This window comes from Tachypleus tridentatus, chromosome 6 (genome assembly GCF_004210375.1).
Source record: "Tachypleus tridentatus isolate NWPU-2018 chromosome 6, ASM421037v1, whole genome shotgun sequence".
Lineage (NCBI taxonomy): Eukaryota > Metazoa > Arthropoda > Merostomata > Xiphosura > Limulidae > Tachypleus > Tachypleus tridentatus.
This window is the reverse complement of record NC_134830.1, coordinates 119,267,945-119,295,892: the sequence shown is the minus strand read 5'-3', so window position 1 is coordinate 119,295,892 and position 27,948 is coordinate 119,267,945. Positions and strand designations below refer to the sequence as shown.

At 35.2% G+C, this 27,948-nt stretch overlaps 1 protein-coding gene and 1 long non-coding RNA gene across 8 annotated transcripts in view; one reads left to right on the top strand and one right to left on the bottom strand.

Annotated features, from left to right (window-relative positions):
- Window positions 1–7,909, top strand: part of LOC143253440 (toll-interacting protein B-like) — a 35,424-nt gene extending 27,515 nt beyond the window's left edge. For all 7 annotated transcript variants that reach the window (XM_076507337.1, XM_076507339.1, XM_076507334.1 and 4 more), the window contains 4 exons: window positions 1,963–2,115; window positions 4,111–4,186; window positions 5,621–5,649; window positions 6,745–7,909. In XM_076507337.1, coding sequence (XP_076363452.1) covers window positions 1,963–2,115; window positions 4,111–4,186; window positions 5,621–5,649; window positions 6,745–6,861 — 375 coding nt within the window. In that variant the 3' untranslated portion in view covers window positions 6,862–7,909. The remainder of the gene's footprint in view (window positions 1–1,962; window positions 2,116–4,110; window positions 4,187–5,620; window positions 5,650–6,744) is intronic.
- LOC143253441 (uncharacterized) lies at window positions 173–23,700 on the bottom strand. The gene is made up of 4 exons (XR_013029634.1): window positions 23,538–23,700; window positions 14,795–14,901; window positions 2,571–2,762; window positions 173–814 (listed from the first exon to the last, which is right to left on the bottom strand). It is a non-coding gene; the product is annotated as an uncharacterized LOC143253441 (long non-coding RNA).
- Window positions 23,701–27,948: the final 4,248 nt, after the last annotated feature.

The following is a 27,948-nucleotide window of genomic DNA, read 5'->3' as shown; positions in this document are numbered from 1 at the left end:
ATCGTTCATCGAAAGTTTTTTATAAAGATGTTTCAGTACAAAGAAAATAATGTAATTTTGCCACTGTGCTCTTGTAAACATAATAACAAGAGAATATATACCATTAAGAAAATAATGTTTTTGTGTTTTTTTGTAATAGTAATTATCTAATACTACAAAACACATTGTGTGTCTGTCTATCTCTTGGTCACGCACTGACGTCATAGCAACTTATAACACAAAAACTTTTTGCTTACTTTCAACTAGAAGCGAGTAGCCTACGATCGATCGAAAATTAAATATATATTTGGACTAAAATGTACAAAAAATTGCGACATTACAAAAACAGTTACTGTAGTTTGTTGCTATAATTTAGGAGTTTAGTCTACATTTAATAATAAACTTAACCTTATTTTACCATTATATATTTAAAACTTTTCATTGTTCTAAATTATTCGAATCATAATGCATTGACGAAACTATGCCATGTGTTAAAGCCTAAAACCTAATATTTAATTACGTATTTATTCTATTACTGGCAAATCGACAGACAGAACGACACAACCGTGCGTGCGCATCTTTTTAATGAGGTCATCTGTATTTAGAAAATCCAGTGTGTTTTGGTAACACTGTGTAACAAAAATGGCTTTTATATTATGATGGTTAGCGATAAGAGTATCAATATACAGGGTGGCCCGTAAGTCCTTACCCATCTATATATCTTATGTATCCAGTGTATCTGTGTCGTGTCACCAGTATTCTTGCGCTCATGTACACACGTACTTGTCACAATACGCTCTTCAAGTGTAAATGGGCTTACATCAGCCATATTTCCCTGAAAAAAAAAACACAAATTTATAATACATGCGTAATTGAATATAACATAATAACATATGAATGGGTAGGGACTTACGGGCCACCCTGTATATATATATATGCCAAGTGTCGGTTGGTCACTCAATCAGTCACGCTCGATTTCTCAGAATTTCTTGAGATATACGTGTCCGATTTCACTTGTTCTTCTATAATGTTTCCTCTTTTGATTGTCTGTTTTCATTTTAGTGTAAATTACATAAATGTAAGTAGCTCCAAACTTTCGGGACTTTTTCTGCTATATAAAACTCTGTCAAGAAGGGCATGGTATTATGTTTGTGACACATCATCATCCACATCATTATGACGTCAATCTAGATAGAATTCAAATAGGAAAGCCTGGAAGTCCACCGTGATCAAACACGCGGAAACACATTCGCAACCTCTCAACTCCTGTGTATCATATGTTATCATATTAAAACTTCATAATTAAGGATGCATCATATCTTACGTTAAAACTTCATCTTGTCCCTTTTCACTGCCCCCCAGTGATATAGCGCGGCATGTCTACGAAGTTCAATGCTAAACTCCTGGTTTCGATACCCGTGGTGGGCAGAGCATAGTTAGCCCATTGTGTTGCTTTGTACTTCAAACAAACCAACCCTTTTCACTATTTGTTTTATGTTTCCTTTAGATTGTTTTGGCTTAGTTAAAAGCATGACCTTTCTAACAGTGAAAGTAGAAATTATTACATCCAAGTAGTTGCTTTATGTGTATACCACCCACCGCCAACTCTTGGGCTACTCTACTCTTTTACCAACAAACAGTTGGATTGATTGTCACATTATAACGCCCAAACGGCTTAAAGAGCGAGCATGTTTGGTGTAATGGGGATTCGAACCCGTGACCCTCAAATTGCGAGTCGAGTGCCCTAACCACCTGGTCTAAATACCAACCTGTCTTACCGAGATTTATGGTTTTTTGATGTATGTAAATTGATTCCCAAAGAGTTCTTTTGAAGAAATCAGAACAATATTTCATTGGAAGATGTATTATGTTCCCCTTCCCCAATAAAATTAAATCACTTCATTATGGTTATAAATCGTTTCGTCAACTTTTTATTGTATAAAAATATACCATATTGTGATGCACAAATACGTTCTTTCCTAGAGACGTTTTATGAAAAAGAAAATATTGGCCTGGTGCGAAGCCGAAATTCCATCAGACATTTTCAGAGGCAAAACTTTGAATACGTGGTATGCTTTGAATGGTGATATTGGGATTGGTCAAAACGGATATATCAACGTCACTTTACAACAGTCTGTATGTTTCAATGCATCTGTCTCGTTATTTTCATAACCAATATACTATATATAAAGAATTTAAAAACTATACAGTAGTATTTATTCTTTTAAGATACATGGTTCATACTTGATATTTATGTCTTAAACGACTGGTCCCACAATATTCAGACTCGAAGAGCCCTTCTATTTGAAGATTTAGGAAACAAAACGGACATACTTTTTAAATGTGATTTAATTACGTACGACAGAAATCTCGAAAAACTTTATACCTCAGAAACATTATATTTTGGTGATAGATAACCATGTTAAATTTACACAGAAAGAAAAAAATTAAAAATTAAGCGTAACATACTTAAAAGTTACGTAACAAGGCGTATAATAAGGATTATTTGATGAGATTTCTTTTATCTTTAGATAGCTTAACAGTAACTATGATATAAAGCGGTTAAAAAGTTACAATACCAGTTCTCTGACCTGTTTTTACTTCGTAATTCTAAGATCGTTTTTTTTCAAGTTCCAAAGTAGTTGTTCTGTAATTTTCAACAGCACTTCGTCAGTCTTCAAGAATGTAAAAAAACTAATATGTGTTGCTGAGCCTTGACTTAGAGTCAAGCACACTTGCGCCCTCTTCTTTTTTCTTTTTTTTTTATGCTCCTCTCACAGTTTCTGGCGTAAAAAACTTGTAATAGGTTACAAAGTACACAAGTAAAGATGCAAAATTCTACACACAAAAACAAGCAACGATATTACTGACGAACTCACAGGAACTCGTAGTATAAGCTTAAAATGTTATTTGGGATAAGGCCTAACTATTGAATCTAACTTCATCTCGGAAAATAAGCACATTAGAAAGTGAAAAGGAAAATATGACATGCACAGAGAAAGATCCAACTTAGTTTTAGTTACTGATGGTGAACGCAAGTTTTATCTGCAGTAACTACATTTACGAGTACATACAAATCTATAGTAGAGCCAGGTAATAAATCATATTTTCTGACACGCCCTCTACAATTTAAAAATTATTATGGTTGGTAAAAGAATAAAGTTGGTCAATTCTTAAGGGCTGGGATGACATAGTTAGGACGCGCAACTCGTAATCTGCAGGTCGCTGGTTCGACTCCGTTACTAAACATGCTTACTCTTTCAGATGTAGAGGCCTTATAATGTTACGATTAATCACACTTTTCGTTGGTGAAGAGTAGCTCAAGAGTTGGCAGTGGGTGGTATTGGCTAGCTGCCTCCCCTCTAGTCTATTACTTCTAAATTAGGAACAAATAGCGCGAAATTCAACAAACTAAGCAGATCTTCGGAAACGTTACATGCATATTTTATAATTACAATCTGCTTGATTGTGTTCTGTAGATGCTCCGTGTGACTAGTTTGCTCTAATTGTTTCAGTTCCCCCATACCTATACTCGCTTTACATGTTCTGTATATGAGTAACAGTTAAATCCCAATCCCATAAGAGCAGCCGAAGAATTCGTGGTGGGTGCAGTTGACTGTCTGCTTTCCATTTAGTCTGTCAGATCAAAATGAGGAACGTCTGTACATAGTTAGCCCTTGTGTAGCCTTTATTTTAAAAATACAACACACACACTTCCAGATATTTCATATTTTAATGTTTGAAGTGTCTCTATCACATCAGTTTTTCTATATGTCGAAATAACGGTGAATAGTTGTCGTTCCGAACTACATTCGAAACGTCCAAGGTTTGATCCGCAGTATACCACTAACATGTCTCACAATTTCAACGGTGATGACGCTATGACCATTGACAGTCAGTTTAAGAGTAACTCTCCTTCTGGTGAATAGTTGTAAATTAGGGCTTGTTTATGTGCTACATCACAAATTACAGATACCAACCACTGAGTTGATATATTATCTAGATGGAATGGTCTTTTAAACAACTAATTTACGAACTACACTTTATAATAACTTCATACACGTGCACAAAAAAATGGATACTTGTGACTTAATATTATCATCCTTAACATCAATCTTGTTCATTTTTCAGTGGTCCGCGATCCAGTCGAGTCCGATAATAACTTCTCCACTTTTAGTTAGAAGCATGTCATTTACCAAGGACCAAGGTAGGAAAAGTCCAGCTGTTATTTACTCTTTCATCTTCTTATCTACATATCTATATCTTTGTTTAAGTATATGTTTGTATTTGTGACTTATAATTACGGTGTTGTACTTAAATGTTGGTATATTCAATACGAACAATTAACACAATATATACAGCTCTATGTTTTGGACTTTTAGGTTTGTTTTAAGTTCAAGTATCAAGAATAATTGTTTTTTCACTGGCTGTAAATAGTCCGAAAAAGGTATTGAAATTTGCAATTTATTTATAATCATTAGTTTGTTTGTTTGTTTGTTTTTGAATTTCGCGCAAAGCTACACGAGGGCTATCTGCGCTAGCCGTCCCTAATTTAACAGTGTAAGACTAGAAGGAAGGCAGCTAGTCATCACCACCCACCGCCAACTCTTGAACTACTATTTTACCAACGAATAGTGGGATTGACCGTAACATTATACGCCCCCACGGCTGAAAGGGTAAGCATGTTTGGTGCGATTGCATCCTGTTTAATGTCAAAGAATAGGTAGAATGTTTAAAACCAACATTCTGGGTTTTAGCTATCACTTGTCCAAAACAAAACAAATGTATTCTGAAGAATTCTGTTATACTCAAAGTTATTAGCGATTCAATTTACTCTGCAACACTACAATTTATAAATGTCGTTTAGTTGAGTCCTACCAGTTGTACGGATTTACTAAACTTTCAGGGGGTGGTAGAAAGTGTTTGCGTGTGCTGTTTCTAGTATAAGTTATATAGCTTTTTTACATAAAAATTAATGTTTTAATTTTCCAGATCAATGCCATTTTTATTAAATATCGATGTTTATGCAAAGTTTCAAAATTATTCTTTAATAAATTAACCGAAAACGAAAGATGGAAGACTTCCGAAATGTCGCCATTTATCTTTCTACAACAGGCACGTGTCATCCATTCAAATAAGTTTCATCACATCAAGCTTATATTTCTATAAACAAACTAGAGATGCGGTGGATCCATTGTAAACTAATCCTTTGTTCGAGGAGCTTATCATTTCCCCCTGATGTGATTGCGTTCCTTGTATTTTCATTGTTTTATTCCACATCTACGATAATTACAAAATATCAAAGTTCTTGACAAGCGGTAACGTTATCGTAAACAACTACATTTTCTGCGTTTAAAATTAATTGGTAATTGACGAGTGTATAGATTAATATACTTGTTAACAATTACATGTGTACAAGGTAGCCAAAAAGTTAACTGTTTAACATTTTTTGTGGCTCTAAATCAACAACTTATAGTCATTTCGTTGAATGATTTCATTATATCGCACGACGACTAAGCTCTTGGTTAACTAAGTAATTAAGCCGGGAAACATTGGCAGGTAAGTATTGTTTAAATCAAATAAATACTGAAATATAATAATTATTGCAATTTTAATAACTTACAATTTTATGTTGTTTCAGAAAATAAACGTAAGCAGGATATAACACAGGTATGTTTTCAAAACCTACGTTAACATATTTGTACCTTAATGTAAGTAATCTAACAAAGGTTACCATAGACTGCGATAATTCTTATCTTGTTTTATCGTTATTATCTCCTTTCTTAGAAGTTATGCATTGTGTACTGTGTTTACTTGATGCAAGAGGAAAGCCCCCGAATATTCTTCCTTCAGAACTATTTTATTGTCATTAGTGTTGGCATTTATTGTCTCATCTATTCTTGTTTTCAATTACTTTAGCTGTAAGTGCCTGTTATTGAATAATTCTTACCTGATAGGCATTCCTGTATTCACTCCTTCTGTTGGGCTCGAATTTACTGCGAGTTCCAGTACAGACAATAACGGGATCGAAGCCTGTATAATATGGAGGTCTGCTTTGTTTGTAACTGTTCTAATTAGACTTGGGATCGATTCTTAGTTGTACAAAGACACTTAGCTTCTTTACTTCTTAATGTATAGCGATAAAATTTTTCTTTATTTCTGACCCCTGCAAGAGATTTTCTAAAAAAAACCAAAAAAAACTTAATAATATTATTCTTTTGTTAAAACACTATGGTAAAGAATATTCGTAGTTTTATTAGAATAAAGCATTATATGTATACACATTTAAATTGTTCACTAAACAAACCCAGTCTTAGTCATAAATTTGACTTCATGATTTCAGTAATGGAATAATCAACAGACTAGCCAATTTACCGAGCCTTTATCGTTCTTTATTGTCCAGTTAAGCACAATAAATAACACGTGATACACCTTTTATAACTAACATAATTAAAATTCATAATCTTTAGTGCTGCCCTCTATTAAAGACATTTTAATTTATAAATGTTTATAGAATTAATCCTGTATCTATTGGTAGTTTTTGCTCGGTATCAGTTATAAGAGTTGCTGATAGGGTTTGTTTCTTAAATGTCTAGTTTGAGCTGTAAAATACGTACCTAATTTCCACTGGTTTACTATATCTTTCACAGTCACTATCTTTTGTTATTGTTTACTGAGTTTTTTATATAAGTACTTGTTTCTACAACTTTAAGATTTTTAACAATATCTCTTTACTCATAAGGCGGTTTTACTATATTTCTCCAGATTCACGCCATGTTTCCTAGTCTATCCAAAGAAGTTATCTGCTCTGTCTTGGAAACTAAAGGTGGTAACCAGGAACTCGCAATCGAAACGCTGCTTGAGATGGGAACTGACATCTAGCCATGATGCCAAGAACCGAAGAATGTATCAAAAAGGAGTTTTTTGTTATGCGAGATACTTGGTCTCGGAAGATATGCACAACTCTCTTTTCCCTCACACACACAGTTTAACATTAACTATGACAACCAACCACACATATAATTTGTCAGTAACTGTGACAACCTTAGCACACAGTTTATCAATATCTGTGACAACCTACACACAGAATTTATCAACAAAAATGTAAGAGATGCGGTAAACGTTTATTTAACGATAAATGTTTAAGACATCACTTAGGTAAGGTTTTATTCCGGTAATAAAAATTCCATTTTATGCACATAGAAAATGTGTTTTAAAATAAATGTTGGTTTATAACTGTAATTTCTGATATTATAGTTTTCATTTTTTGAAGTAAATGAGTCAGAATAAAAGCAAATTGTGTGAACTACTTTATAGATGTTGAATGCAACGATTAAACTTTCACTTCAATGAATATTTGGTATTATATGGTAATATCATGTTAAATATGGCATCATCCGGTAGCATGATGTAAAATATGATTTGATGTGGAATATAATATCATGTGAGTGTCGTGTATAATATTGTGTCTTATGTTATCTCCAGTGCCGTGAGCGCTCTGTAACGATGGTGTTTAAATCGTACTATTCGATGACTATAGCAACCTAAAGGTTAGCGGTGAATGGTGCTGACAGTTCAACATTAAAAAGGTTATGCTTAAACAGCCCTATGAGTAGTTTTTGAAACTCATAAACCAAACCTAAATATATATATATATTTTTATCAAAGCTAAGAAGTCATCACTATGTTGATAAATATTACTGACTTCTACGTCCATCGTATACACAAACTAACACCCATTTAGACATAATTAATCTCACCATCTGCTTCTTTCACACCCTCCTCTTTCTTGCTCGGAGGTAAGCTTGGTGGCTTATAACGCTGAAAATATGGTTTCGATACCCACGTTTGGTACCCAGCCTGTTACGTAGCTTTATGCTTAATGAAAGCGAAGCCTGCATCTCGACCCAAATAAGATTTGAAAAATGTCTTTTTTTTTCTTTTCAACAATAACCCGACTGAAATTTATAACTTATTTTAAGAGGTCAGTATTACGACTGTAAACAAACAACTGTTTTATAGGCCCAAATATAAACTAAACATGGTTCGATTATTGCTTTCTGCTCAAGTTCTCATTTAACAGAAAAATTCAACGTGTGTATGTGTATAAATGTGTTTGAAAAATGGTAGACATGCACGTGAGTTTGTGTAAGGTCTAGTTCTTGTAAAAGTATAATATTAAAAAAAACAGTTTTGGAATAAAATATATTTAATTAATTGCATTATTCGATAGCATTCGCAATATAAAAAATAATTTTTCACTCTCTTCATGACTACATGTGTAGCTCCTAACATATATTCATGAAAACAGATGGTTAGTGTTCGTCTCGACAGGTGGCGTTGTAGGGATGAAAAAAAAAGCTACATACATATGAATTTTATTACTCCAGGCGTAAGATATCATTCACAATTACCTTAATTTGAATTATCGAACATTATTCGATAGAAATAGATGAATAAAAAAGCACAAATCTGTTTGATAAAGTTCGTAAAGAAAATCACTAATAAAGTTGTGAAAAATTGTTTTTTCTCATCAATTCCTTTCTTTAATAAATTAGGCTAACAACAGATCTGTTTCTCCGATAACAACAATACTTCAACAATTTTATGATCGATCAAAGAGGCGTGTTTTGGAATTAAAGAACATTTTTGTTATTTATTACAATTATGAATGGTTCCCAATGAAAGGTTTAAAATAAACTAATCTCATGGCTACCATATCGTACTTGCAACTTCAGTTGTAATTAGAATTTTCTGTAAGTTTATAAATTATAGTTAACGTATTAGTAGCCTCTAAATCATTATTAGAATAATTTAAAATAATGTAAGTAAAAATTAGAAACGTTTTTTTTTACTTTTTGAATCAATTTTTAGGCCTAAAAGCTCCATTGTTTCGAAACCTGTGGAATTTTTGTGGTGCAGATATAACGCGACCAAGGGATTAGCACATATTGATTGTGAACACGCTTCGTACTTGTACCTTTGGGCACATTATGAAAATACCTACTTTTCCGTCAGTAGTTCTAAGGTAGGCATGTTCCCCAAGTGGCGCAGCGGAATGTCTGCGAACTCCCACCACTAGAAACCGGGTTTCGATACTGTGATGGGCAGAGTATTATGTAGCTCTTCGCGTACTTCCAACAAACCAAAACAAAGCTATATATATACGAATCCAGTAATTTTTTTACCTGGCCGTTTCATCCACGTGCATATAAGCTGCCACCCGAGTTGAATATTTCAACTCTTATCGACCACTGACAACATCCATGGTGTTCCATTTTTCTCATCTGTTTTGGAGCACCCTGTACGTTAAAAACTGAGGCCTCTAAATCTACCAGAAATGATTTAAACTAATAATGTTGGTTAGTATTTCAATTCGTCTGCTTTTATATGTATATCTTCACTGCTAGATTGTTTCTTTATAATCAAGCACAATGCTATCTGCGCTCTGTCGATCACAGGTATCAAAACCCGATCTCTAGCGTTTTAAGCCCTTATATATACCAAGGGAGACTAGTATGTAGATTTAAGCCTAATCTAAATATTCTGAGTTGACAGAACATTGTAAGACATTAATGGGTTTACGACCGAAAATATCGTTAACAGTGAGGGTACCCAACTGATCAAACAATATATTATAATGTTGATAAGTGATAATGTAATGAAAGTATGATTAGTTAGTTAAACCTGTTGTCGGGTAAGTTTTCAGTTTTAACCTAAGTAGGTTGTTTGCTCTGATTGGAGGTTAATGTATTCTTTTTTTTATTATTATCTTTAATGCCCAGCCGTTATCCTTTTTTGTACGCTGATCTGTAGTTAAGCAATAAAGCAACACAATGGGCTATCTGTGCTGTGCCACTAGAGGACGATGTCTGTCCTTCTTGAATTTCTGGTTGTTGCATGTTGTGTTACATCTCAACCACAGCTTCAAAAGTATGCTAATAAATAACACACATTGCTACTGTTACACTAATTGGCAATTATTCTGTTGATGTTTCCAAGGTAATATAATAATTGTTGGAAGTTAACTGAGGTTACTTTACACTTAATTAATTTATTAAAATAGGTAACTGCCAAAACTTTCAACTTGTTATAATTTTTTTCGAAACAAACTAAACATTTGTCGGGTTGAATGTCCTCTTTTCTACAAGATAACTTATCTAACTTGTCTGTTTGGAGTTGCACTAATCCAGCTGTGATCCGTGCTGTTTCTTTTTGTCATTAGCAATTTGTTTATTAGATATAAGCAGGTTATTAGTTTCCTGTTGGTAGCTTATTAACTTACCCCCACACACACACACAAAAATGTTCTTTCAACCTCATTCTGAAATAACAATTTAAGTTAAAACGATTTAAAATAATCTGTATTTAAATTTACGAGTCAATACTACGCATGCGCAGTCGTTTCCACGCAAAGAGTTTTCAGAATTTAAAAAAAAACATATCATACTACTTTTGTCTCCCTTAAACACTACATCGACTGCTAGAGTATTTGCTTTCATCGAGTGTGTGTGTGTTTTTTCTTATAGTAAAGCTACAGCGGGCGATCTGCTGAGTCCTTCCCAAGAGGAAGTGAAACCCTGATTGTGGCGTTATATATCCGTAGATATACCGCTATACTAGGGGGGCATGTTCATACCTTCCTGCAAGAATAAAACAAATACGAAAACACAGAATTTGAATTCCGTAAGTACTGTTTAAAAAATAAGAATAAAAAACTGTCTTTCTCTATCTGGACTATAACACTAGGACTAACGAACATTCTGAATGTCGGAACATTACGAATTATTGAAGTTTTATTCAACCCGAGTGGATCTCTGTTAATATCTATTATATATGCCTATATACGCTAACGCGATAAATGTTTGCGATGTAAAATATATTAGATCATAAACTTTCCAAAACACTTCGCTTTTTTACGACCTTCGAAAAGTAGTTACAAAGACGACGTCGGATATCACGTGAAGAATTACTTTTCTTCTGTGCAGAATTCGGTTTACGTTTCAAGGTGGTTTTCTTCTTAAACTGGAAATGAAATTGAACAAGGAGTGGCCATGTAAACACTGTAACTATGTATTAGCAAACTGCAATACCAGCTCATTTTGAAGTAGTTTGTGTGTTAACTCAGATCGTGAAACGACGTGTAACAACAAGTAATAAAACTATAATGTCGTTTTCGTTCGAAATTTAGTTGTTTTTTTTTTATTATTTTATGTCAGAAATCATAAAGGTAAAAAAAAAAAAACGTAACTGTATGTGGATAGAACGGGCGACAAGGGTTCGAATCTTTGCGATACCAGAAAATTTACCTATCGAGGTCTATCTGCGCTAGCTGTCTATAATTTAGCAGTGTAAGGCTAGAGGGAAAGCAGCTAGTCACCACCACCCACCGCCAACTCTTGGGCTACTCTTTTACCAATGAATAGTGAGATAGACTGTCACCTTATAATGCCCCTATAGTTTAAAAGCCGAGCATGTGTGTTGTAACAAGGATTCAAACCCGCTGCCCTCAAATTATGAGAAAAGCACTCTAACCACCTGGTCATGCCGAGCTAAGGTGTTATGTTCTGTAGGAGCTTGTCTGTGAATTTAATAGCAGGACGTTTCGTTTAATATTGGATATTACAACAGGAAGTTCAGTTGCATGCTGGATATTTACCCCAGGATCCCCGTCACACCAAACATGTTCCACTTTTCAGTTGTGGAGGCATTATAATGTGATGGTCAATCCCACTATTCGTTGGTAAAAGAGTAGCCTAAGAGTTTACGGTGGGTGGTGATGACTAGCTGTCTTCCTTCTAGTCTCACACTGTTAAATTAGTGAAGGCTAGCGCAAATAGTCCTCGTGTGGCTTTGCGCGAAATTTAAAACAAGCAAACAATTTACAGCAGAAAGTCCTGCTGGAGGCTGTAAATCACAATAAGGTGTCCTACTAGATACTGGAAATCACAACAGGAAGTTCTGTCACAAGTAGGGTACTTCAGGGCTCAGTCTTAGCATCTTTGCTTTTTTTATTTACATCAGTGACATACATCAAGAAATGGTCAATAAATTACTTACATCTGCTCAAATTATTGTTGTATTGGGTGTTGTCAACTATACAACACTACAAGGTAAAAAATGAATGATGAGAATGATGCTGCTTTATAAAAGGATTTAGGTCATTTAGTAAATTGATCAGATAAATTATAATAAATGTAAGATAATGCATATGAGTTATCATAATTTAAATTATAAATATAATTTATATGAGAATAACCTTAACAGTATCATGAAAGAATCTTGGTGTAATGGCTGATCAGTCGTTTAAGCTATCCAAGCAGTTTGCTGTTACTAGTGGTATGACAAATAGGATTTTAGGTTGTATTTACAGAAATATTGAATACACGTCTAAAGAGGTTATAATTTCATTGTGTAGGCTACTGGTTAGGCCATATTTTTGAGCATTGTATTCAATCTTGAGTTCCTAACTTTAGGAAAAACATTGAATTGCTGGAAATGGTTCAGAGAAGGGTTATTATATGAGGAGATATTACGATCTCTTCTGTTGTTTTCTTTTGAGAAAACAAGAGTTAAAGATCGAGGTATCTAAAATAATAAAGAAAATTTATAGTGTTATTGCATCATATTTGTTTATACTTAATGACGAGAACAGTAGGACTTGGGGACACAAATATACATCTTCTTGAGGTTAATAATTACAATGGTGATTCCATCTGGTGGTTGGAAATTACAACAAGTCTTGTTGGATGTTGGAAAATTACTAAAATTCATCTGGAGGTTGGAAATTAGAACAGGAAGTCCTTCTGGAGATTTGGAATTACAACATGGAGTCTTGCTGGAGGTTGGAAATTACAACAAGAAGTCTTGTTGAATTTTGAAAATTACAACATGGAATCCGATTGGATAGTGGAAATTACAACAAGAAATCATATCGGACGTAGAAAATTACAACAGAGAGTGCCGCTAGAGAGTAAAAATTAAAACAGGGAGTGTTGTTGAACGAAGAATATTGACAGTATTGAGTCCTTCAAGAAGGTATACGTATGTGAGTGGTACGATCTGATAAATGAGATTCAGCGAAAAAAACTAGCCCTAAGAAACGACATTAACTTGTTTTCGAAGGTTAGTAATAAAACCTCAAGGCTAAAAGAATCATGTCTTAAGATAGTTTGTACCACACTCAATAAAAGATGTCTCATTAAATAATCAATCATTAAAATGTTAGGCTTAGATACGGTGAGACTTAAACGCGGTCCTGTGAGAGAACCTGTTTTTGATCAATTAAAAGCATCCAAAAAATTATAGAGATACAGTAGTGACAGAATCGAAATTTGGTAACTAACTGAGACAAAAGTAGTTCATGGAATAAAATATGTCATACAAAAGAAAAAAGATAAGGCTTCTGTAATAATAAATTAATATATTAGCGAACAACCGTTCGAAAATGTATTTAGTAGCGTAAATTGTTAAAACAGCGCCATTAAACTTCTCTAGCTCAGAAAGTATAAAAAATATTTGTATGAATATAAATCTATGTGAGGATGACCAAGTTAAAAAGATAAAAACTTTGCTGTATATATGAAATATCAGCAAAACAATTCATAATTCATGCCGAACATCATACCGGTACTTCATGAAACAAAAAGAATATTAGTTTGAAGTAACAGTTAACTGTTTTAAAATATATTCATGACTTTAAGTTGAACAAATTGAATTAAAATTTATCTTTATTTTTGTACAGGTTTTAAGCATGTCTTTAACATTAACTAGACAATTACAATTAAAAAAGTGTTACCCCACGCTAGTACAGCGGTATGTCTCCGGATTTATAACGCTAAAATCAGGCGTTCGATTCCCTCGGTGGGCTGAGCAGATAACCATTTGTGGCTTTGCTATAAGAAAACACACATAAAAAAAAAAGTGTTATGTAATGGAGGCTATAGCATTCTTCTTTTTAAGGAGAAACGTACGTGTGATAAAATTTAATGACACAGACGTTTCTGACGTCAGTACTACAAGTTTCCCGCTGGTACAGCGGTAAATCTACGGATTCACAACCCTAAAATCATGGGTTTGATTCCCCTCGGTGGACTCAAACAGCAGACAGCGTGATGTGGCTTTGCTATAAGAAAAAGCACAACACAAATACATTACTACAAATTTTGAACTTGAAATAATTATTACGAATCAAACTTAAAGTGTATTTTAAACGATGGCATACATTTAACCATCTAGGTTTTGTTTTCAAATGTTCAGTTTAAAATGTTGAAGGTTTTGTACTTGTACGCTTGGGGGTGTATAACCTTGCACGCGTGCCCACTATGCTTATTTTATCTCTCAGCACTCCTTCATTAATACAGAATTAACAATTAGAGATCTCATAAAATATGTACTGACAGATAAAGTTTTAAAAGAAAAAACACAAACTTTACAATTAGTTTAGTAAATGATTCGTGTTAATTATTACAGCTTTCAGAAAGCGGTTAACTGAATCGATTTCACTTGAATAAATACGGAAAGATCTAACTGATAAACTATAATATTGAGACAATACTGGGAGAAGCTACATCCTTGATAGTTTTAATTTCTTATGTACTGTTATTTAATTGTAAGTATTTTTATAGAAAATATATCACTTATTCTAAGCAACTATTTTTTATCACCACCCTTTCTGCAAGGATTTGGATCTGCATTCACATGTTTGCATTTACCACCTACACGTTCTGTAAACAAATAGTATACAGACAGGTAGGTGGAGCTACCAAACGCCTACATAAGAGGTGGAACCGCTTAAAAGAGAAATTATACACACCTCAAAAGTAAATTTATGTCATGCGAATGATGTGTGGGTTGAACTGTCACTGAATGTTGTGATTCTATCTGTGTACAGGTAAGGTGTTCCCGTCATTTACAAATTTTCTGAAAATAAAAAAAAAAGCCAGCTAAGTTTCAGAATTTCGTGTCCTAGTTTCAGGTTACCTGACCCATAGCTTATCGCATTCTAGATTCGAATAGTTTTTGTTTTTTTTCTACTTTTTGTTGAGATCTAAGTCAAGATACAAAGTTTGAAATTGTCTGTTAATACCTTGATTGTGTTCCACAGTGTGGGATTTTCTACTTTTTACTAATCTTTGCCTTCATATTTAAATTCTGGGATTTCTGAAAAGATCTAAACTCGGATCTATAATGTAGGATTCACTGCTTACTATCAGAATCTATAGTCAGATATCAAATGTTGGAGTGTGTTTCTTATCGAGGCCTACGGTCAGATATACCAAATGAGATTTACTGATCTCTATCAAGGTTTACACACAGATTAAAATGTGGAATTGTGCTTTTTTTTGTCAAAATCTACAATCCAGTGTAAAATGTTGAAATTTGTGCTTTCTCTGGTGGTTTGTACTTAGTAACATGCAATGGCTACTTTTTTGCGGTGTTGTATATACAGTCATGTGAAAAAGTTAGGACACCCTGTGAAAGCCTGTGTATTTTTGTAACATTTTTGGATATATAGATATTTAATCTCAATATTTAAAATACTGGGACATTATAGGAATATAACTAAACAGTTAAAACTGAAGAAAAGACTTTTCAAGATCTTCTGTAAATGTAATTCGACAAAAATGCATATTGTAACTGAAGAAAAAGTTAGGACACCCCCACATTTATTCCCACTTAAAATGGCTCAACTAACACACAATTGTATCACACCAGGTGTACATGATTAGAAGATCGTTACTCAGCATGAGGCTTGCCCTATTTAAACCTCAGACATTTAGTTTGGCGTGCTCCTGACTGTTGAAGTAAGAATGCGCACAATGGCGAGAGCAAGAAAGCTGTCTGAGGCCTTCAGAAAGAAAAATTGTAGCAGCTTATGAGTCTGGTAAGGAATTTAAAAACATCCCAAAAGATTTTGAAATCAGCCATTCCACTGTCCGGAAAATAGTCAACAAGTGGAGAGCTTTCAAAACAACTGCCAACATGCCCAGGTCTGGTCGTCCAAGCAAGTTCACCCCGAGAGCAGACCGCAAGATGCTAAAAGAGGTCTCAAACACCCTAACATGTCATCACGGGATCTACAGCAGGCTCTGGCTACTGTTGATGTGAAAGTGCATACCTCTACAATCAGAAAGAGACTGCACTAGTTTAACTTGCATGGGAGGTGTGCAAGAGGAAACCTTTGCTCTCTGAGACAAACATCAAGGCCAAACTGAAGTTTGCCAGAGAGAATGTAAACAAATACCAGGACTTCTGGAATAATGTTCTTTGGACAGATGAGTTCAAAATTGAATTATTTGGACACCAGAACAGAGAACATGTTTGGCGTAAACCAAATACCGCACTCCAGGAAAAGAACCTCATACGAACTGTGAAGCATGGAGGTGGACGTATCATGATTTGGGGCTGTTTTGCTGCAGCAGGACCTGGACAGCTAACAATCATAGAATCCACCATGAATTCTACCGTGTATCAGAGGGTGCTTGAGGATCATGTGAGACCATCTGTAAGAAAAGTAAAGCTGAAACGGACCTTGACCCTGCAACACGACAATGACCCCAAACCATGGGCGTAGATCCTGGGGGGATGGGTGGGATACATCCTCCCTTCATTTTAGGTGGGGGGTATGGTGCATACAATCATCCCCCCTACAGTTTGGTCTGTTGAATTGTTTTATTGCATCACAGGCATACAAATTGTGTGTTTGTTCTTGTGATTCTCGTGTTCTTACCAATCGAATTACATAATTAGGCCTAGATATTTAGACTCATCCTCTGATGAACATGGTATTTCCTTTGTATGGCAAGTTACTATTCCTTTGCTTGAGATTGTTGGATTATCTGCATCTGCATTGTCACTTGTAGTACCAGTAACTGGCTTGCACAACTGTCTAATATCGGAAAGTTTCAGACGCTTGCTTGTCATAATTGGAATGTTTCCCAGATGACTCAACAGGCTAAAATACAGTCTTTATTGAAAAACTCTAACGTACAACGAACGAAGATAGAATAGAATGGAAGTGGGACTGAACTGTACAATGTATTTTAGTCGAATGCGCGAACCTCACAGTGACTACCTGGACATCGCTGGGACAATAATGTATGCCAGTTACAACACAAGTAATTGCAAGTTTCTCCAAAAATACTTGAACAATCACAAATATATTATATTCCTGTTAAAGCTCATCAAAAGGCAAACACGTTGTGATATAATGTTTATAAGCACGTCTATTAAATAAAAACACCTAAACAAAAACTAGCAATACAATTCGAGTAGAGGCTTCAGGCCGTTGAAATCTCTCCTTTTGTGTTCTAATTATACAAGCAAATACAATATTTTTACTATCTATGATAAGAGAATATATTGTTCTTTTACCATAAAGCATCAGCACTTTATTAGAGGGCGATGATAATCTAAAATTTCATGAATTAATGAGGGCCACAAACACAGGTCTAATGAGCCCTGTTGTAAAATCGAGGCTCAAACTAAAGGGACCGGAGGTGGGTGATATAGGGCGCTTGTGAATTCGAGCGGCCCGAACCTGTTTTTAACTGTAAATTAAACGTACACTATGGTCAGCGGCTTCGGCAGGTAAGGAGAGTAAGGCGTTCGAGAATAAAACCAGCTAGACATGCATAAGAACAAATGGCGTAGGAAAACCACACAATAGACATAAGATTGATGCAGCTACAAGCTACAAATGGCCTGTCAGATCTAGATCACAGGAGTTTACACTTGGGAGTAATATTTTCGAATTTCATGCTCTGTTCAATCTGTTGTGATGAAAATTTTACTTAATCTTGCACTACGTACAAGACGTAGGTAGATTCTCTGATAGCGCTTGCAAGCCTTGCATGTATACTTAGGCCTACTGACTGATACTTACGAACTATCGCTTAGATCGAAAAGCTTAGAAGCGCGCCTATATTAAAGATGTACATTTCGGCTATTAGACATTAGATATTAGACAGTTGTGCAAGCCAGTTACTGGTACTACAAGTGACAATGCAGATGCAGATAATCCAACAATCTCAAGCAAAGGAATAGTAACTTGCCATACAAAGGAAATACCATGTTCATCAGAGGATGAGTCTAAACATCTAGGCCTAATTATGTAATTCGATTGGTAAGAACACGAGAATCACAAGAACAAACACACAATTTGTATACCTGTGATGCAATAAAACAATTCAACAGACCAAACTGTAGGAATAGTAACTTGCCATACAAAGGAAATACCATGTTCATCAGAGGATGAGTCTAAATATCTAGGCCTAATTATGTAATTCGATTGGTAAGAACAATCCAACAATCTCAAGCAAAGGAATAGTAACTTGCCATACAAAAAAAATACCATGTTCATCAGAGGATGAGTCTAAATATGCTTGTACAATTATTGCACATCATGAACCACCAAATAGTTGTGAAACAAATTTGTGCAGTAATGAAAAATCTGACACTCCACAGATACAGTGTGGAAAGCCATATCATCCAGACGCACAACTAATACCACGACAAAAAGCGAAATCTCAAAATATCAACTTCCAGGGCAAGTGGTTTGATGAGTTCCCATGGCTGCACTTCGACAATCAGATTCAAAAAGTCATATGCTTTCATTGTGCCAAGGAGGAAAATAGAGGCCCCTTTACAGGGAAATTGAAGAGGCCAGTGGAGTATACTTTCATATTCACCGGTTTTTGCAACTGAAAAAAGGCAAAACAGAAATTCAACGAACACCAATCCTCCTCTCAGCACAGATTCACTATATCTCCAGAAGGTTCACTTGATGTTACTCCAGTGACTGTCCAGCTACATAATGGAAAAAAGAAGCAGCAGGAAGAATGCAAAAGAAGTCTAGCCAAAATATTCAGAAGTTTACGTTTTTTACTACGTCAAGGTTTATCATTACGTGGACATACTGATACGGAGGGGAACTTCCTGCAGATAATGAAGCTCCTGGAAGAGGAAGATCCTGAGTTGACGGCCTACTTGTCAAAGAAAACCACATTCACATCACCCCAAACTCAGAATGAAATAATGGAGATGTTCAGCCACCAAATACTGAGGAACATAGCACACGAAGTGCAGTGAAGTAAAATCTTTGCATTAATGGTTGGTGGCACTCAAGATGTTACAGGTGCCGAACAGGAAGCAATATGTGTACGATACGTAGATGAGAACCTTGATCTCCATGAGACATTTCTTGGTTTGTACAGTGTTTCCAATACAACTGGTGAAACAATATCCTCAATTTTACTTGATGTACTGACTAGACTCAATTTACTACTGTCAAGATAAAGAGCACAAACTTATGATAGAGCCGCTAACATGAGTGGTGCGTACAGTGGATGCCAGGCAAAAATAAAAGAGAAGCAACTGTCAGCTTTGTTTTTTCACTGCGGAGCACACAAGCTAATTTAATAATGCAACATGCAGTTGAAGCTTGTGAATGCGTTCGAGATTTTATCCAGTGGGTACATGAACTCGGTGTCTTGCTTCAGAGGTCGGACAAATACAAGACAATCTTTAAAAATATTGTATCGTCAGACAGCCACAATGGTCCAGTTAAATACATCCGCCCACTGTGTCCAACACGCTGTTTGTGCCGCCTATATGCAATTACACGTGCTAATGATCACTACAGTGACATTGTTGATTCTTTGTCTGAATTAGCAAATGAAAAATCAGATGTAGCAGTGAAAGCACGAGGTCTGCTGGACAGATTTGATAAAGGAAAGACAGTTTTAGGATTGTTGATGGCTCAGCATCCATTAGCTGCATTAGAGGAACTAAACTGTGCATACCAAGCAAAATCAGCGACAGTATCTGGCACGATTGAAGCATCTGCAATGACAGTTGAGCAACTGTAGGTATTGCGAACAGATAAAAATTACAACAAGATACTTGATGAAGCTGAGAAAAAGGTAACTTCCTTATATCTGGTGCCTATTGAACTACCACGCATTCGCAGACCCCCCAGAAAGATCACAGGTGATGGCTCAGCACACCATTCTGCAACAGCTAGAGATTACTACAGAAGCCAATATTTTGAATTTGTGGACACAGTCATAGAACATCTGACTACTAGATTCAATGCAGACAACAACGACTTGAGGCAATATCTGGCACTTGAGAACATGATCACATCTGGCAAGATTGACAACTCGATTATAAACTTCTATCCAGAAATCTCCGCACAACGGCTCGAATTTCAGTTGCCCATGTTCAAAGGAACAACAAAAGCAGTATCTCTGAAAGATGCGAAGGATGCTTACTGTAAAATGCATGAAACAAGCCAGCAGATGTTTAGTGAAGTGCTTCTTCTCATGAAAAGTTTGCTTGTATGTCCAGTATCCAGCTGCGAATGTGAACGCAACTTTTCTGCATTAAGACGGTTGAAGACGTGGTTAAGGTCAACTATGTCTCAGTGCCGCCTCAACCATGTAACAGTTTGTTACACTCACAAAGATGAGGTCGACAAGATAAATATAGAAGAGCTTATGAAAGAATTCATAAACAGATCATCACAAAGGAGGTCTGCGTTTGGGAACATGTAGACTAGAGGACTAAATGAATCTTACTTCAATGAAAAGTATAAATAATTATGTGTTACATTGTATTGATGTATAATTTTCAAGAATTCGCAAAAACATTTTAATTATTTTTATTAAACATGAACAGTTTTTCAGTAGATATAAACTTATCAAGGGTAATTATTAATTTTATTAATATTTGAAAACATAATTCATGTAATGAAAGTTATTAGTAACCTTGTCAAGTACAATGGTCATCTTTTATACTGTGCGGTGTGCAGGAATAAATTCAGGTGGCAGTTAATTTGTGACACATTTGTCTTTATTCTATTAACATTTTGAAAACTGTTCACAACACCTCACTTATACAAACCTACATGGAAACCTTGAAGTATCGTGGCAACAAGATTACACTGTGGCTGCGTGTTTACAGCTTTCAGGTTCACGTAATCAGAGATACTCAATTTGCAAATTGAACAGTCCACATAAGTAGTTGCAAAAATCATCCCCCCCCCCCATCGGGTATAAAAACTCTACGTCCCTGCCCAAAACATACCAGTAAATCCACCAAGGACTGACTGAAAACTGAGAAATGGAGAGTCCTGGAATCACCGAGTCAAAGCCCAGATCTTAATCCCATTGAGATGCTGTGGGGTGACTTGAAACGGGATGTACATGCAAGAAACCCCTCAAACATCTCACAGCTAAAAGAATTCTGCATTGAGAAGTGGGGCAAACTTTCTTCAGACTGATGTCAGAGACTGGTAGATGGCTGCAAGAAGCGTCTCACTGCAGTTATTTCAGCCAAAGGGGTAACACTAGCTATTAGGGGGTAGGGTGTCTTAACTTTTTCCTCAGTTAGAATATGCATTTTTGTAAAATTACATTTACAGAAGATCTTAAAAAGTCTTTTCTTCAGTTTTAATTGTTTAGTTATATTCCTATAATATCTCAGTATTGTTGAAATTGAGATTAAATATCTATATATCCAAAAATATTACAAAAATACACAGGCTTTCACATGACAGTATGTATATAAAAAATATATATATATATATTTCTATATATATATCTATGGCCAATTGCTCCGACGAATTTAAGAAACAATTGCTAGTACAATAACGTGTTTACATTTGTAATAATCATGTTTGAAAACCTTTGTATCCTAATGATCTTTTAAACAATTTATCCATTTGCACAACGTTCCTTTTTAAATAAACTATTTGCAGTTCGTTCCTTCTTTCAACAAACCGCCCCCCGCTAGTACAGCGGTATGTCTCCGGATTTACAACGCTAAAATCAGGGGTTCGATTCCCCTCGGTGGGCTGAGCAGATAGCCCGATGTGGCTTTGCTATAAGAAAAACACACACACTTTCAACAAACCATTCGCAGTACGTTCCTTCTTTCAATTCCCGTAAAAGTTATTCCATTTACACACTTAGTTTATAATTCTGTTTGTTTATTTTCGTTGTTAAGAGCAAGCCTGCACAGACATCCGATCTTGTAGCTTTGCTCAACTTCAAATAAAATGTCAAAGCTGGAGACCTTTGTAACTCACCCTAGCGGTCATTACCCACATCATTCATTCTTATAATCTAATTCCTTCCGACTTACAAAGTACTGTCAACTTTTGATTCTATCTTGCGTTGTGGTATTACGTATACGTTATTTTATTAAACCTTGGTAGTGTTTTAATACTGTAGGATTACATATTAAGCGTCCATCTGTTAATGCATTTAGATTCAAAATAATTAATCTAAGAACGTGTGAGTGAAAATAAAAAGCGTATATATCAACGTTATTAATTTAGACTGCTATTAAAGAAGTTTTGTTTCAACAGTTGTTCGATTACGTTTCTTCTCATGATACGGTAGAATGTGGGTAAAATGCCTTTGTACATGGAAAATAGTTTTCTAAGTAATAATAACAAGGCAAAATTTAGTTTCTCTTCAAATTGTGTTTAAAAGAAAAAAGAAATGAAACATGTAAATACAATGTACCTGTTTTATCTGTAAAAAATGTAAATTTGCTTTCACAAAATAAATATCGTCTAAATGTTCAATGTATGCAGAAATTTGAAAAAAAATGCATACTATGTAGCAATTCGTATATCTAAACAAGCCTTTATTAAAAGTATGCTAAATTTTATTTATAGCTAAATTTAACACACACACACACACTAAAATTTATTCAACAGCTCGTTACAATGACATTCTAGAACTGTTTGTTAGAGAGCAAAAACGTTCTTTTAGAAGAGGCGAAAAAAATATTAATTTCATATCAGCTGTACAACATAGCAGTATTTTAAAAGTTGAAATATTTCTACCTCAGACGGAGGGAAAGCTGGGGCAGAGCTCGTTCAATAGGGGTCTACCCTCTCACGTCATCCTAATCGATATGTCCATGTTATATTGAAGTATTCTGCAAAAAATTTAGTTGCAGGTTTAAAGAAAAATTACTCACGATCTCGCCGATTATAATAAATCACTAGACTAGAAACTGTATTAATATTCCTATTTTTTCAGCTATTTGCGAAACAAACTATTGTCAGAATGTCTTGGAAATAAATCAGTTTCTATTTCCAATTGCTGCACCATAAATGGTCAAATTTGTGAAATGTAAGTATAGGCCTTGTGCTTCTCTCGTTATAGTATTGTAATAGGCGTCGGTTTGATCATATATGGCGTAGGCAGTCGACCGTTACTTTCAACGCCTTGTCAGACAACTACATGTTGGAAACGTTAAGCCTCATCAGAAGGTCAGGGTCAAATTGTAACGTAACTATTCGATACTTCTCGTAACCGTCATTGTTAACTCAATGATTAGATTAGTATACAAATCTCGATGTAAAAGCATTGTAGTCTCAAAATAAGGAAATCATTTCGCCATATAATGGTAATTAGGCTTAACAGTATTTACGCATTATTAGCATCTTAAATTTTGTTGAATCGAAATAAATAATAATTTAAAATATACACTTAGGTAAGAGTAATGATTCTCAATAATAATAAATATGAAAATACCCTAGATTCAGTAAGATGTATGCAGAACACTTGAGATGGAAATTATTTCTCGCAAATTGCAAACGATCTTCTTACATCACGTATCTTGTTGTTCGATGTCAAGGCAATCCGGGTTCAACCAAAGCGTACTGTTTTATGACAAACGAAACGCTGCGGTGTAATAGTAAAATACATTATTCGGTTTTAAAGTCATCATGTATTTATCTGTTCCCATTACCAATTTGTCCCTGAAGAAGACAGGTTCCACTTTCGAAAGCGTTTGGGTTATAAGATTTTCATTCATTTGAATTTACTCGCAGTCGACCCTTGTTTTATTATTTAATATTTCATAAGCAACTTGAGATCTTGCATAAATAGCTTCGTGGAACAATAATCTGCTATTAATTAGACTGTTTTAAAGAACGTTATTTCCATATTGATTAACGCACACGTAAAGCATTCTGTTGTACAATTTGTGGAACGCAGTTTTCTTTTCTGCAGGGAATATGCCTCACCCTTTGTTGTTATATGTTCGTCGCTGATAATTGTATCCTTACGCTTCAGTTAGGGGTAACACAGAAACATGGCTTTGGCCTACATGCCCTACAACATCGTAACAACCTCTTCTTTTTTTTTAATTCACTTTTTGATTTTGCTGAAGGTGCTTTGATTTTTGAAAAAGAAAAAGAAAAATGGTAATCTGTGTCATTTAAAGCGCATGCGTCTTTACCTCTTCATAATTTTTTCGAAAACATTTGATTGAGTACTCAATGTACAAAACTAAACAGCTATAAAATGTTAAAAGCAAAAAAGAGCTAAAATAAACAAAATTTATCTGGTAAAATTTCTGGAGATATTGCCAGTGTACCAACAACAGTAAGTAAACACTTAACACTTGAAATTACCATGTTTTTTATCTCTCGCTAAGTTTATTTTTGAATTTTGCATAAAATTACACGAAGGCTCTCTGCACTAGCCGTCCCTAATTTAGCAGTGTAAGACTAGAGGAAAGGCAGCTAGTCATCATCACCCACCGCCAACTCGTGGGCTACTCTTTTACCAACGAAAAGTGGGATTGACCGTAACATTATAACGCCCCCACGGCTGGGAAGACGAGCATGTTTGGCGCGACGCGGGCGCAAACCCGCGACCCTCGGATTACGAGTCGCACGCCTTACGCGCTTGGCCATGCCGGGCCTCTCTCGCTAACAAAGCGCTGCATTTATAGATGTAAATAACAAAAGATGAATGGGCGTTAAGTCTTTAAAAATAATCAACACAGTAAGCAACTAATGATTCTTCCTCAGTGTGATCTATTTCAACTCTTAATTAATCCGAATAATAAGAAAATTGTCCCCTACGTGTTCAACAAAATCTAAAGTGATTAATACAGAAAGCCGTTTTAAAATCCCGAAATACGTTTTTATGATAAAATTACGAAATATTAAGAACTTTTAAACTAAAAAATCACTGCTAAATTTCTTTATCTGCCTACTAACAATTAACCAATAGACAAAGATTCCGAGCTGATATATTTGTGAAAAACTTGCATCTTTATGAAAACTAAACAACTTGTCAAAGGAAAATTATCACATTTTTGACTATGTTAAAGTGAAAGTTGGAGATTTTTGCTTGTAAAAAGTCCCCTGTTTGAACAAGTAAAAACTGTCAGTTGTGCAATAAAAGATAACTTTTCTGAAATGTTGAAATCGAAACTTGTCATACACAATGCTCTATATGGTATTCTATGGACTAAAGATTCGTGGACCACAGATTTTTATAAAAGGATAGCGTGGTATCTAAAACACAAATTAGTTTTAGGAAAAGAGTAATACAGTGGAGAAAAGAAGAAAGCTGATGTCAAACTTGTCTTTTAGGGGGGATTCAGAACGATTTAGAAAGGCTCAAATGCATAAAAGAACATTGTCAGGAAGGAGATTAAGAAAGAACAAGGCCCGGCATGGTCAGGTGGGTTAAGGCGTTCGACTCGTAATCTGAGATTCAAGGGCTCGAATCTCCGTCACACCAAACATGCTCGTTTTTTCTGCCGTGGTGGCGTTATAATGTTACGGTCAATCCCACTATTCGTTAGTAAAAGAGTAGCCCAAGATAGGTGATGATGACTAGCTGCCATCCCTCTAGTCTTACACTGCTAAATTAGGGACGGCTAGCGCAGATATCCCTCGAGTAGCTATGCGCGAAATTCAAAAACAAACAAACGAACAAGAAAGAACAAACTCAAAAATCGCAACTTAGTAGAAGAGAGAAATACTGTGTCAATAATATAGACGTGTTTAGAGAAGATTTTGTATTTGTAATTAAGCACAAATCTACACAATGGACTGCTGTGCTCTGATCCACCACAGGTATCAAAACCCGGCCTCTAGCGCTGTAAGTCCGACGACATATCGCTGTGGCTCTGGGGATGAGGTATTTAGGTAAGCAGTTATCTTTATGAAATTGATAATAACATAGCATTTGGAACATGCAGACACAATGGGTGCTAAAAATATTTGTATGTAATAAAAAGAAAGGAGGCGTAGATGGAAAGGTTACTTCTGATGTGAAAACTTAAAAAATGAAACGGGAAGACACGGTGGATCGAAAAAAAGACTGAATAATTTGATTAATTATTAGTGGAAACTGTTACTATATGTTTCAAAATCAGAAGATTTGCAAGACCAGTCATTCTAGTCCAACAAAACATAAGAAAATGATTCATAGTAAGCCTATTATGTTCAACTTGAGATTATTACTAGTTTGAATGAAGCCTTTCAAAACGAGGATGTCTGGGCGTGATTATCCTGCTTGGACTGTGGATCCTGGTGTTCACGGTTCATGACCCATTTCTGTAAAAATGGCGCTCCTTAAAGGTAGTGGGACTGTGGGTGTATTACAAGAGTGACAGATAAATCTCACTATTCTGTCAGATAGGAGTAGCCTAAACGTTGGTAGTGAGTGTTATAACAACCATGGTTAGCTGCCTTTCCTGTTGTCTGTCAGTTCCAAAATAGGGTCTGCTTTACGCAGATAGCCCTTTGTTTCTTTGCTTAAGGTTTCCAAAAAAAAAAAATGTAAAGACTTCCTTCTCGATATAATTGTGAATAAATAAGAAATTAACATTACAATACGGTTCATAATTCGAGAAGAGACGAGGTGATTTGTTTGTTTATTTGGAATTAAGCACAAAGCTACACAATGGGTTATTTCTGCTAAAGTGAGATAAATCTTCGTATAAGCTAGGTAAAGGTCTGAATTTTAAAATCAACTAATTCATACAGGATTTCTTAAATCGTGGTAAACGTATTCTTGAAATGTTACTTCTCGCTCCGGAAATAAGATTAACCTTTCCTGGCGCTCCTGAAATAGGGTTGACCTTTACTGGTGCTCCTGAAATAGGGTTGACTTTTACTGGCGCTCCTGAACTAGAGTTAATCCATTCCAAAGCTTGTAAAAAAAAAAAAAGTCAAGTACCTTTTACTGAACTCTTGGAACAAAGCCAATTTATCTAAAAGATTCTAAACCACACCTGAAGGCTTCATTATCTTGGTATATAAATCTGTTTAATCAAAACGTCTGACGTGTACAAAAATAGCCAAGCTACGATAAACGGGTCAATCATATAAATACGTTGTGTCAAAAAGGGACTAAGTTGTATAGAAAGGTATAAAAACAAACTGAGGGGTATTTGAGTGTTTCTTGTATTGCAACTGGAACAAGAAATAGCATAATTATAACTGAATTCAGTCTATTTTGTTTGTGATAGATATTAATAGAAAACAAGATTTCAGTTGAAATTAAATCTAACCCCCAGCTGTGAGGGAAAGCTCAATATAGACGAAGCAGGAGGTGTTTTATACCATTAAATTGTACCCTCCCCTTCTCAAGGACATTAATTCAGTAGTCTAAACCTAGTAGTTCTAAAGAGCAATTTATCATGAAACTATCAAACAATATTAATAAAAAAATACTAATACACGTACTGTAGTCGTTTAACCCTAACTCGGACTGTATCACAGTCATATCACTGTCTCACATTATAATATAAGTATGGATTTATCAACACTGTACATGGTCGAGATCTTGTGTTGTTAATTAAAACATAATCAGAACACCGTTTCATGTTATACAATAGTAAGTATCAGTTCACCTACACCGTACGTGTACGGGAACTTATTTTACATTATAACGTGGCCAGTTTTTGGTTCTGGTGTCAAGTATGGAAAGCAAGAAAACTGGTATGAAATGTGTTATGTGATACTTTAGGTTCACTTCAGGTTGATGTTCAGAGAAGATTAAATAATCTATTAGTTTTTCTCCAGTTCTCAAACTCTCGACTTGCTAATCGTAAGAGAACCACATTTTAAGTCTGACGCTCTCTCGTTCTTTGCTTGAATATCGAGTTGGAACTTGTATAAATAATCAATACTGT